The sequence below is a fragment of the Fringilla coelebs genome (assembly GCF_963513975.1).
Source record: "Fringilla coelebs genome assembly, chromosome: 1".
NCBI lineage: Eukaryota > Metazoa > Chordata > Aves > Passeriformes > Fringillidae > Fringilla > Fringilla coelebs.
Genome location: NC_140028.1, coordinates 134,856,823 through 134,870,820, shown reverse-complemented (window position 1 = coordinate 134,870,820; position 13,998 = coordinate 134,856,823). Strand labels below are relative to the sequence as shown.

Genomic DNA, 13,998 nt, shown 5'->3' with positions numbered 1-13,998 from the left:
AATTCTTAAAGAAGTATCATCTCTTCTGAAGAGCATAAGAACAGTTGGAGCTGTGTTCTGAAATGACAGTTGAAAAGATACCTGGTATGTTGTAACCACCTTGACAGAGAGACCTCTGGGTTCTTTTTAATTTTGATGTATATTTAACATTCTGGCAAGATCTGCCTTAATGACCAACATGGAGCAAAAAGTTATCTGTACTTGATTATACCCTAGTACAGAGGTCCTGTTTTAAATCTGAGTGCTTTTTTCTTTAGTGATACACAGGCTTGAGATTTCAGGGTACTTAATGCTTTTAAATAAAAGTAAAATCACTAAGGCAGAAGATGAAGGATCCTACAGACACCGAGTAGTGTTAGGTGTCGTCATTGCAAGTGGTTGACATCAGGATGGATGCCACAGATTTTAGTTCTTTATTGTTTTAATCTAAATTATTTTCCCAGTCATTTAAGAGCCAACAAATTGTTTTCAAAACCTGTCATTTAGCTGCAACTAACCCAATTGTAGATGAACTTCTGGAAATGCACCCATATATAAAGAACCATGTTTGGGACAGGAAAGGGGAAGAGTTAGCAATGTTTCAACTGAATGTTGCTCTGCCCCTGAGTTTTTCAAAGCCCTGCCAGTAAAACAGCTGAACTGTTTCCTCAAACTAACAAAACAGAAGCACATGCCTGTAACAGACACAAGTTCTTCCTCAGAGGAAACTTCATTTAAAAAACCCCAAAACTAATCAATCATAACAGCATAACAACAATAGCAACAAATGAAACTTTTTAGCCCTTCTTGTATTGATTTTTTTTTTACCTCGCATCCATCTCTCGCCCTATTAGTTAATGTGAATATTCTTACTGCAACAGCTGTGTCTTGAGGATTCAGGTTGCTGAGCTTCTGCTCATGCCTGGTTCTCATTTATCCAATTGAGTGTCTTTCTCCTACTTCCCTTCCTCCTTCAAAATGTCAGATTTCAGAAGGAGGCACTTAAAATAATTAAGGTGGGCCCTCACTGAAGAAAAATGCTTTGTTTGCATGCCCTTGTGATGGCCTATGCCATTTTATTGTAGCCTGCATTTTATGTCAAGAAATTGGAAGAAAAATATGTAAGGGGAGGATGAGAGAAACTAAGAAAATGAGGTTTTTTTAAACTGTTGACAATTGTATTTTGAGAGAAACTGCATGTATAGATTTTTATATCCACACATTTTTAGTTAAATTTAGGAGTGAAAACAGCATTTTAAAGTTTGTTTAAAAAAGCAAAGGGAGAAAAATACATAAAATGTATCATAAATCAGGTATGTGTGCTGTGAAGGAAACATTAAGTGGAGTGTAAATTACATTGCCTATTACCAACTTTAATTCTTATAATGTAGGATAAAAAAAAATAGAAAAAGAATGAAAATTGTTTCTAAGGCCATTTTAGTTAACGCTTTCATGAGAATGACCAGGAAAAAGGCAACATATTTAAAAAAAAAGGGGGATCAAAGAACCCTCAAAAACTCAATTAAAATGCTTGTTGAAACTGAAATTTCTTCTTAAAATGAAATAAACTAGCTACATGTAGTGTGCAAGAATTTCAGTTCAAATTGTGTATGTAATACAGTTGTATTAAGTGTACTTATGTTTTGAGAGAGAGCTGTCATAAGTAAATTGCAGTTTATTCCAAAAGCAGCTGACTAGAGGGTGGGTTTTTTTGGACATATAACTTAAGAGAAGTGGTCTTTTTGAAAAATGTTTTTAATTATTCTTCACAAAATTTTTCCTTCAGAAAACAGAAGATAGGCATGTTTCTTAGTGATCCTGTCGACTTTACCTCGGTGAAGTTTACAGTGAATGTCTTTATTTTTACACCGACTGAATTGTGTGCCTGCTGTTGTCCTGAGGGTAACGGAGCAGAAAGCATTTTTGTTTGTTTCGTCAGAAATGGTTTCTTGTTAAGAAAATAAAGTTTCCTCCTTCTATTGTAATCCTGTAGGTGTAGAGCATACACCCTCACAGTGAGCTGTTGGGAGAACTGGTGGCTCACCAGTAACGAGAAGCCAGTTTGAGCTCAGTACATAGTTGCACTGGATATAACCTAGTGAGATTATCAACAAAGCTTTCAATTACAATTGAAACTTGTGTTTATAAAGACCTTTGTGTAGCACAAAGTGAATTAAAACAAAAAAGCCAGTAATTTATTTTTATGTAGACTACCAGATGGTAATTACTGTAGCAGATTTAGCAGTCTGGAATAGATTCAAACTAGTGACCCAGAGGTGTTTAATTTCTTGGCATTTTTTCCTCAGGTTTTCTTTTAATCTATGATCACAATTCAACACCTGTTTAGAGATGGTTCAGCTTTGCCCTTAAACGGATTGGCAATGTGTCATTAAACTCAAGAGGCTTTGCCAGCAGGGCATCTCCTTTGGCAAGTTATCTTCCAAGTAAGATTTGATTAGGTCAGCAGATGTATTTGTGAGTTTTTTCTGTCTTCACATATGACTTTATATGAAATTGTGTGAGATTAAAACAAAATTTATTGCATTTAATAGCATATGCCTTAAAAATAAAATTTTAAAAATTCAAGTCAGTAAGGTTAAATATCTATTTCCCAACTTTACGGGGTTTCGAGGGTTTTGACATGTTCCAATGTACTGTACAGCACCAATGTTGGTATAATTTGTGGGGAGCCAGCAATTGCAGGATGTGTGGCACGAGTGATTGCCCATTTGCTCTGTTTCTTGCTATTTCACAGCTGTTGGGAGAACCAAAGTAAGGATGAAGCTCTTGACCCTGAGGTCAATTAGAAGCTTAGAAGCAGGTCAGAGGAGAGTGGATGGTAAAACAAGTATTCTGGGTGTATGCAAGTGAGCAAAAATAATTTGTGTCTAACAGGGTACTGCTCTCGAGGAAAAAATGTGCTGCAAAAATATAAAAGTTTTGAGTAGCTCGTGTGTAGGAGGCAATACTGGCTCTCAATTATTGCTGCTGGTCTGCTGTGGTATGAGGCTTCATGGGGTGTGAAATGGGTCCCAGAGAGGCCTTGCAGCACTGACCTCTGTTTCCCCTTCTGGCTGCCTTTGTCTCACCACTGGGCACATGGAATTCCCAGCAGAGACTGCAGTGGCACAGCCAGCTGCTGGTCACATGGTGCACCGAGGCTTGGGAGCCAAGCCACAACTGCCCACGGCTGTACACAGCTGAAGAGCCTCCCCACACCTGGGATTATTCTACAGGCAAAGCATGATTTTTTGATTATAAAGGAGGAAGTAATGCAATTTCTATTTGTTTACTAGATTGCCTTTGGGCAAAAAGGTAAAAATGCCAAAGAAAAGTATAAATCATAATGTTCAACTCTTTTCAAAACATTATTTCTTACCATAACACATTGATATCACTAGTACAGAATCCTATCCAAAGAGTATTTTTGCTTTGGTGTAATGGCTGGAATTTTTATTGCATAGAAATAGCAAATTGAAGGAGGGCTGGTGGAGCAAATGGAATTTAACTCTTTTTTTCTCTCTTTTCAATATGAATTGCATATAATAATGCTGTTCTCAAAAAGACAAAAAAATTGGTTCAATAGCTCCATGAAAGTATTTTTTATGGAATAAAAATTACTCCAAAGAAAATTATTTCAGTATACTGACTCTAAGTATGAGAAATTTTTTTTAGTTGTGTGAATTTTGTTTGTATCAGTCCCATACCCAAAGAACTAAAATGTGACCTATTTCTATCACAAAATCTGAAATGAAGATTCTCATACAAAAAGTTGTTTCAAGTTGTTTGCTTTCTTTTTCCTAATCTCCAGTTTCTTTTGAGGTAGACCAGAAAGCCAGGAGGATTTAACATTTACTGGAGGGGAAAATACCCATACAACAAAAACCCAAAAACCACAAAGCAAACAAACCAACAAAGCCTCATCACCCTCCCCTAAAATCAAGGAGAAACCAAAATGACTGAGTCTTACTCAGAATAGAAGTTTTTACTTATAGAATTAGTACAGTTTGAATAAACACTGTATCTCTTGATGTAAAAGCAACAAACAAAAAAATACCTAAAACCCCAACCAAGACCTCAAACCCTAAAGCAAACAAAGGAAAGAAACCCTTGAAAGTTCAGTATCAGGGATTTCTGAATTTCTGCATAACTCAGGCTCAGCTTTGTCTGGGCAATCTCAATTTAATAACATGAGATAATACTGATATAAAAAGAGAAACTATATTTTCAAGAATTTTTCAGTATTCTTCATTCTTATTTGTGATTAACTGTGATGTTAATCGCAGGATTTTCCTATATATGGCAGTTTAAAAATAATTTAGAAATACTAATAGCAGAATTTTGCATTTCAAATACATTCCTTTTTTTCATTCCTTTTGGAAAGTATATATTTGAATTTGTAATATAAAAACCCAGGATATATCAGCCCTCTTCTTTTTTTTTATGCTTAACTAATTACATGTTATACTACTTTAGTGGTGAGAAGAAATAATGTATTTGTTTTGGTGGGTTTTTTTGAAAATGTCTTAAACTCCTGCAAATGAGAACATATATCTGATTAGGTAAGATGGAGTTTTAGTTAGAACTGTTCCAAGCTTTGTATTTGTTTCTCTTTTCACTGTATCTTTCCACCCCAGAAGTACGAAAATACTACTTTTCTTATGTCTGTTATGTCTTGAAGGTGAAGTATACATTAAGTATAAAATGTTGATGTTTTGAGATATAAAATTGTTATTGGATCGTGGGGAAGGAACATTAGATTGGAAGAGACTGTATCTGTATTGTCAGTGTCTTTGGGGTCCTAAAATGCTTGTACTGAGACAAAGTGACTGCTTAAATTCATCACTTCAGAAAACTAAAAAATCTGAGCATAAATCTATATTGAAATACTTACACTACCAAAACAGAATATTCTTGAAAAGAAATATTCCTGTTTAGACTGATTGAAAGCTAATGAAGAATGAATTGAAAGGGGCTTATTTACATTATGGCAGAACTTTTCTTCAAAGAACGTCCTATGTTAAATGGTTTTCCAGTGTTTTTTCATTTTGATCTATAAGGTCTAATACGCATAAAATTTGTGTCTGTGGTTAAAGTCTTTACTCAGGTATGCCTTTTAATTTTTCTTTACAACCTGTAGAGCCATTCTTATTTTTTTTATGGGAAGGATTTGATTTTCAAATCTTCAAAATCCATTTTGAGTTAAGCTTTTTGTTGGTTTTTTTCTTTGCTTTTCTTTATATGTATACATTTGTGTAAGCTTCAAAGTGTGTAGTTTCCCCTTTTTTATGTTATTATAGTCACAACCATAATAATCTTACTGATAAGATAAAAGACTGATGCTGCCTTTGTTACCTGCATATTTACTCCATTTGTAGTGATAATCCATTCTATATCTATAAAGCAACAATACTACCATATTTCATTTACGTGCTTCTGACTAGTTTTCTTTGTTGTTCAGCTATTGTGTCTCATTTTCATCTGAGCCACATTTCCAATTGTTCTGTGATTGACGTGCTGGAGAGATTGACAGTTACCCCCTAGTGCCTGCTGTCTGGAGATCCCACAAGCAATAATGGATTTTACACCAGAATTTAGCATCAAATATTGGCTTTCAGTGTCAAATGGGTTAAATTTAAATGCCAGTTAATTGTAGCCATTTTGAAATCATAGCCTTAAACAAAAGTGGTTTTTGGATATCCATAAGTCTGAGTCCTGTGTATGCCACGCAACCAAATGTCTCAAACTCAGCAGAAATGAACTATTGCATTTATAGCTGTTTCTGTTTCTTAATTTTTCAAGTAGGCCAAACCTTGAGAGTACAAGGAAAGTTTCCAGCGGTGTAGGGAATTCTTATTTCAGGTATACCAAAAAGAGAACCAGTGCTGATACTAATTTTGTGATTCAAATATGTCTCCTCAAAGCCTACATATCTGCTGTTAATGCTAGTCCTGTCTACACTTTTTTTTTTTAGCCACAACTCTACTTTAAAAAAACCCTTTTTCCCAATCCTAAAAGTATTCGCATGTGAAGCAGTCTCTTCTGTTAAGTTCCAGAAGCAAAAAGTTATGTAAACCCTTTAAAATTTTGTGTGCAGAGATTTCCTACATAAAACTGGCTAAAAAACCCCCAAAACGTGCTGTTTCCTGTACCCAGGGAAAAAAAAAAAAGAATAAGAGGTGTTTTGGAAGGAGGTAGAACTTTACTGATCTTTTGTGGGAATTTGTCAGTGTTGTTCTTCAGGCATCCTGACCTTATCGATGAGATGTCTCCAAACCACAGCAAAGTTCTGCTCAGAGCTTGGTCATGATTCCTGTGCTTTCCAGCCTCCTTCAAGTAGCTTTGAAAGGGTTGATGCAAGTGCAACATGAAGAACAACTTTGCTGGGAGAATGGGATTATTTCTACCATTAGAGTCAGTGGTAATGACTGTTTAGCTCAGATTTTTCTTTTCAAGATTTCTTAAGGTGTCTTGCTTCATGTTGATGATACCAGGTTTTGTTTAAATATAGTTGAAATCATAAAAAATATTTACTACCATTTTACAATATGTCATGCATTCAAATTCAAGTTATCTGTAAAAGGTGGTACTGTTAGTGTTATAATACCAGAAATTATTTTTGGGTAAAAAGATCTAAGATTAGGTCTATCTAATACTATAATTAATTTTTGTGTAATACAGTAGACATTCTGCGTGCTTGATAAAGATAAATAACAATTTATTTCAGCATTTGTATTAGGGATTCCTTGTTTTTGAATGAGTATAGAAATCTCTTAAACTGGTGAGAGTAAGGAAACTTCAGCAATCTGGTTGTTCATATTGGAAGGCTTTCAAATCTATAATAACTCATTCATTGGCTTGTGGAAAGGTGTACATTACTGTGGTGTATGTGTGACAGGACTTCTAGTTTTATGTGTACATTTGCATTATAGATTTCAGATTAGAATCTAATCCTTGGAGAAAAAAAGCAAGTGCATTTTCAACACTTTAATAGCAATGTAGAAGTTGGTTTTAACAAAAAAGGGGGAACAAGTTGGCACATGCAGTTATCATTACCTTAATGAGTTCACATTAAGGTGATTGCTGCCTAGCAGTTGCCTTTGTTTGTCCCTGCACACGCTACTCTAATTAAAAACATCTTTTTCTCCCTTGAACTTCCAGATTGCTGATTTGAGCAAAGTGGGTGCATGCTCTTTGCAAAGCTGTGGTAGTTTCTCTAACCATTTTGCTTTTCAGGTTGTCAATGAGCATCACAGTCTATAATATCAATGCTATTACATTTGAGCCTTTATCACACAAATTCTGTGTTTTAGACTGACAATTGCTGTAACTCAAGGGAACAAATATATCTTAATTTTTTTTGTGAGGTTAAGTGAGAACTTAAAACAGAGCCATTGCAATTACTTGTTTGTATAAGGATGCTAATGCCATTGCAACATTTTCTTAAAGGATGCCAGACAATTATATGTAGAATATAAAGAAACAAAAATGAAGGCGAAAGAAGATGCCCTGGCTAAGGCTGAACTTGAAACACTTCAGAGTGAGTTTTTACCACTGTCTTAATAAACAAAGATGTAATACAATATACCGTCTACATTGGATGTATATGAACAAACACTTTTCTAATCTTCTAAAATATATGCTTTATATATTTCTCTACTGCTGTTAAATTTAAATAAGCTTTTAATTTTATGGCTAATTTTGCAGTAGGCTGCTGGTTTGCTTCTATAGAAACATACAACTCAGGTGATCAGTTAGATTATAGCAAGAAGAACGTACCCTTGCTAGAAATGTTGCTTTATGGGAGGGGAAGATCTCAAATGTACTATATGTTTTCAGAAGTGACCTCTTGAGTTTTTTAGCATTTTTGTATTCTCATTGTTTGTAAATATTTTTTAATAATGTGTTTAGTAATTCTTTTGTTCATTTTGAGTTTATTTTTGTAATAGAAAGTGACAATTATTTGAATTTCCAAAAGGATGGATGCAGACTTCAGAGGTGTATTTGTGTTATTGTTCAAATAAATACTTTAAAGTTTTTATACTCTTATAAAAGACCCGAGAAGGCAATTAACATTTCCATTAATAAAGCATTCAGAATAATTATAGGTGACTTTTCCTTTTCTTCTTTCGGTTATTTGCTTTTGACAATGATTAAACCTACCCTCTTCTGAAGACAGTTTTAACAGTTTTTTGTCCGTGTTTGTATGTGCATGCTTGCTTTATTTACTGTACTTAAGTGCATGCTTTTAAGTTCCTTTATTCTGACAAGGGCATTGAGTGCTTGTGATAATTTAGTAGCTCGGAGTAAGCATAAGCCTTTAGGTACTTAAAATACAGCTGCATTATTTATATTTACAAAGTAGCTTAATTTTGTAAAATCAGCTAAGAGATTCAGTTCCAGCAATAATTCCCAACTTATCAGTAGCTGAATCTATTTTGGGAAAATGGATAACATTCAGCATCTCAGTAAGCATCATGGACCCAGGCCAAATCTAGTAAAATAGTGCGTTTAATGCTTGTTAGGAAGGCCTGCCATTATGTTTGAGATACCTACCACAAAATGGGTCCTTGAAAAGGGTCTTGACTTGGGTTATTAAAGACTTGTTAAATTGTCAGATAGTAATGCATTACCATTGTTCAAAATAGCATTGTTCATGCATTCTTCATTGAAACCTGTGAACTACTGTGAGTTTTAAAAGGACTAGTTTTTGAAAACAGAAGTGCAAATGAAAGTGTAAAGTTATTAACATCATATTGTGCACATTCCTGTGTGCCACTAAAAGGCCACATGTGAAGTTTTCCATATTTCCCTACCGCCAGGTGTGTTGTGAGAGTAATTTTTTCTGTTGTTACCTCCAGTAGCAATGCCCATCCCTGAGAGGTGCAAGTTTGGCTTTCCAAGTCACCCCTGACCTCTCCAAGAACACCACCCTGTCCCCTGTCACACTGCTGGATGCACCACAGCATGACTATCATGTCTGCCAGGTGACCCAGTGTCACTGGTGTGAGCAGGGGCCAGGCCTCACCAGGCTCACTGGCTGGCATCCTGCCCTCCCCTCGTAGGCTTGCTGGCAGGGAGCAAGCAGGATTGAGAATCACCACCTGTAATTAGCAGAGTTTGAGATTTGGCATGGAATTATTTGGTCAGCCATAGCAGTGCTATAGCTGGGCAGCAGAATGAGCTGTCAGTTACCTTTTTTTCTAATAAGTAAGACTCCCAAGAGAGAAACAAGAGATGCATCCATGTTACTGTAGGCAAAAAATCATATCATTTTTAACTGAAGCTTGCATGCAAAGCATCTGCTAAATTTGCTTATTTCATGATGTTGCTCTGCATTGTCACATCACAATTAGCATGGAAAGGTTGTAAGTCACCAAATGTGCATTTTGTTTGCCCCCATTCTTCTCAATTTTGGACACCACCTCTGGAATGCGAGGTCATAATAAAGGTTCTGTCTATTTAATTGAGTAAATATATATCTCATGCTGATTAGCAGTAGCTTTTTACAGTTCTTGTTTTTTGTCGTGTCCTAATTGCTGGTTTGTCCCCTTGTCTGTCTGCTTTTCTGCTGAAGTTGTGCAGTATTCTTTAGGCAGCTTGAACTAAAACAGAGTAAGGTACTGAAGGTGGAAAATGTAGTTTGCTGAACAGGAAAGAGAGGACAGTATTGAGATGTCATTAAAGTTCTGTTTTTGGGAAGAAGTGTGAAGAAATAATTTCTTGATAAGTTAATATTATGCACTTTTGATTTATTTTTCTGGCACTTTTGCGGTGTTTCTTATCACTTCTCAATTCATCCAATACTGTCATTACCACCTTAATAAAATATAGCAATTTTACCTTACAAAAGTAGAGCAATTTATGATACAATCTTAGGTTTCTAGGAAGTAGGGTTTTGTAGGAATTACAGGGAGCTGTGTATTTTAGGCACAAAAGTAGAAATGGTTTGCATTACATTTTCTGATGCATTTTTCACATTTAGATGTAAGAACATAAAGTTTTATTTTTAAATGGAAGTGCTTTAATTAATAAACTTTCTTCTTCCAACTTCTCCCTCTTCAGTCGTGTGTGACCCCCGCATCAGGGAGTAGTAAGTATTGCAGGTGAACATTTCACTGGCATCCCAGTTAGGAAATATATTTGCATTGTAAATACAGAATTCTTGCCATGATGTACAAGGCATCTGGAACAATCTATGGCAGGAAACTGTTTTGTTTCTAGTTATAAACCATGTTGAATAGTATGTGGGGTTTTCTGCTTTTTCCTTACCCCCATCTTTCAAGCTTTAACTGAAGTACGAAATTACGAGCCCTGTGGCTGCTTGATGAGCTGCCTTCTGTGTCAGACTTTTATGATGTGGTATTTATGTCTCTCCATAGGGTCTAACAGCACTCTTAGCCAAGTGCCTGGCACCACACATCCAGAGCTGTAGTGAAACCTTTAATGCATTTGATCAGGTTTGGTTAGGCTTGGTTGGTCACCCTTTCCTGGCAGCTTAGAATACAGCATGCTGCTTGCTTAGCTTTTTTTATTGTTTCATGAAACCTAGGGATAGGAGACATCATTAGGTCATTTAGTACAGTGGGTTTATTTCAGACTCTTACAGGTGAAAATCAGTGGAAAACACTGATTCTCCTGACTTGTCTTACTTGACTTGTACTAGTGGTGCAATTCAGCTTTGCACTTCCTTGTTACTTAAGATACAACATTGATCAGTAAACCTTGAGATGCCTTCTGTTCTTCATGGTTTGTTCAGATAATTAATTTTGCTATTGTATAGTTATATCCTAATTTCAGTATGAATTTCTCCAGATTTGGCTTTCAGTTGTTCATTATTAGCATGTCTGTGCCTAAAACAAATTTTATTTATCTGCAGGTTTTCTTAACATAAAGTCTTTCTTGATCCCTTAATTTCTGTGGATCTTCTGTACTTGATTTAGTTTTGCAATCTATCTAGAAGTGTTGGATCCTGGGTTTGTATATAATGTTCTAAAGTTCATTACCCTCTGATTATGAAATAATGTTTTGTCTGTGGTTATTACAGAATCACGGGTTACATTAGTTCCCATTGCTCTGATAGCTCATTTCAGATTGCTTGTCCACCGTAAGAGCAAGCCCTGATATCAAAGGTGCCTTGCCCAAAGTCCATTCTAAGTGCAGATGTGGCATAAGGCCCTTAACTGTGTAATTTTCAAAACCACTTTTGATTTGATTGGTCCCAGACTACCAGCCAGTCCATGTTCCTACTTCTTCTTGTGCTTTCCTCTTCATTGCAAACCATTTGAAATAAATTTATAGAATCTAGCACTCTGCTGAAGGTTACTTTCCTTCCAAAAAATTGATAAATATATTGCATAATTGTGTTTAGTGTTAATCTCTGCCAAAATGCAGTGTTGACATGGCTGCTGAGTAATGATTTGCTGACAGGCAGGTTCAGAGAAAATTAATTTATGCAATGCACGCTTTTTTGGTTGGTGTGGGTGTGAATGTTCTGATCACTTAATTGTTACCTCTGAAGCTAATTATGGCAAACTATGTATCATCCATTTCACTGATTGTTTTGGCAGGCCTGCAGAAAGAATTTTGAACTTTGAAGCTTGTGTATTTTCCCCAGTTGTTTCAACTAGGCTTGATATGATACCTCTCCCCACAAAACTTGCTTTAGACTTTATGAAAAACGTTCTGCAAAAATACAGTTCATGATGCTCATTTGAGAGAGGCATGCATGCTTCATTATATGTTTGTTGGAAGGCAAATTAATGATCAAATATTGGAGCTTTGTTTCTAACCCTTTTGTATTTTGGGGGAATTGGAAGTTTTGGGAAGGGTAGATCTTCAGAAAAAAAGATTAAAGTCATCAAAAGCTGTAGCTTATGAGAGGTTTTTCGTAGCTGAGGATGCATTCATCCCTGAGCATGTCTTTTGTCAGTTTGTTCAGAAATAAACTAGCTTATATGTCCCAGTACAGAAGATGTATATATCTCTCTAATTCTTGATATATTCATATAGTCCCATTGACTTTAAGTACAGAAATGTGTACCTTTTTTAAAGCATATGTGTGTTCACCCCATATTTGCGTTGATATTGAATTTGCTCCATTTGCTCCATTTTCTCAGTAGACTGTCAAAACCTTAGTACAATTTTTTTTTCCAGACTTCTGGGTTCTTTGTGTTCTGTCTGACTGTGTTACTGTACGTGTAAGTGAATTTTTCTCTTGTCATGTTTTCAACAAATTTTAGTGCTATAAATGCTTTGGTTGTCTTTCATAGTTACATTGGTAAGTGAACTGTATTGAAAAAAGAGATCTCAGTGCAGTATCTTACTGATTTGCCCAAAAGATGTTTGCTGTCTACCTTTTTGTGTGGTCATATTTCTTGCTTACTAATGCATGAGATATCAGGCAGTTTGTTCCTTTGATTTTCAAGATATCACTGTCTTTTTTTGACTGTATTTTCTGTGAATTCTTTTTCATGCTTAAAGCTTAGAAGCCTTGCAGAGAGAGCGCTACAACTTGATGTGTCAAAATTTCTTTGCAGAAGTTCAGTGCTTAGTTTTGGTTTTATTTCTTCCTCTATGCTTTTTTTTTTTTTTGTGGAAAAATTCTCTGAGTTCTTTATGTTTAGATCAGCTAACGTGTAAAATCAATATACATTTTTCTGGATACTTCAAAATGCTGGAAGTCTGATACTCATTATGGAAGAAGCATAACTGTTTTATTACATGGTACTTGATCCATAAAGTCTAGCAGATTCCTTATCTGACAGTATCTTAATGCATGATGTATCTTAAAGCAAATAACCATTAGCTAGATACTATTAATTCTGCCAATGATAAAACTAATGTAGTAACAAGGTGGAAGAACTAATGAGGAAGTGTCTGATTATGTGCAAGTGATTCATTAGATTTCAAAACTGAGATCATGGCACCATAAACTAGTAAAATGTAGAGCCAGTAGAAGAATAGTATTGTAGGCCGTTAGAAACATAAAATTTTGCACTTTAGTGGAGTTAGCTAATTGTTATTTGTAATGTGTGGGCATCCCAGTGATAGGTGTGTTTATATGCTGTTGAAACATAGGGATGTAACTGCATCTCTCTTTTTTTAACTCTTAAGTTGTTAAATATGCATTCGATTTTATTCTTCTGATAAAGAACTTGATAGTTCTAAAGGTGGAAAATACTTGTATAAAATTAGGTTTTTTGTAGCATGAATTCAGGAAATGATAAAACAAAATCCCTTCTGCTGTAAAAAACTAGAACTCTCTAAACGTTACGAGTCATGTAAAATACTGATCAGTTGACAATGGACTGGTAGATATCAAACAATTTTCATTGTGCTTATGATCTTGGATTGCATGTACACAAAAAAAAATCCATGTTTTTTAAATTCTATTTAATAGACTAAAAAAGTTACTACACTATAATTTGGTGATTAAGGTACATTATCTTCCCAGAAAATTGTAATGACAGTAAGCTTTTAATTTACCCTGTTGAAGTCAGGCTCTGTTTTACCAAGATTATTTTCTCTTCCCTGTGTTTAGTTGTATGAAAGCCAGGAACTCTGGTTATAGTGAAGGTTTGCTGGATATTGCTCCCCACATGGGGCACTGTGGTCTGACTGGGTCTCCAGCAGATACTGAGCTCGTTGTCACAGAACTGAGAGGAACCTAGGAAATATTTTCTGTATGTTTTTCCTGCATTTTGGTTAGGTTTGTGTGTAACAATATTAAAACAGTATTTGGGACTGGAGGAGAAAAATGTCTTTTTAAAGCCTGTTCTGTTATAGTAGATAGCCTAAAACCAGCACCATTAGAAAATGACACTAAATATTAAGGGAACACTTGTGTTTCAAAACTCTGAATCACAGCTGCAGTTGTCACTACTGTCAACACGATCAAACACATCATTACTTTAGGTCATGGTGGTGGGCAGCTGCACCAACTTCCTGGCTGTCTGTCAAGCCTTAGCAGATACAGGATTCAGCTGTCTAGGCATCATCTAGTATTTGGAAAACCTC

General features: G+C 35.5%; 1 protein-coding gene across 1 annotated transcript in view; it reads left to right on the top strand.

Moving 5' to 3' along the window:
• The window catches only part of DNAJC1 (DnaJ heat shock protein family (Hsp40) member C1), a 107,468-nt gene that overhangs the window by 48,370 nt on the left and 45,100 nt on the right, over positions 1-13,998 (top strand). Inside the window, exon 7 of the mRNA XM_084208723.1 lies at positions 7,429-7,519. Coding sequence (XP_084064849.1) covers positions 7,429-7,519 — 91 coding nt within the window. The remainder of the gene's footprint in view (positions 1-7,428; positions 7,520-13,998) is intronic.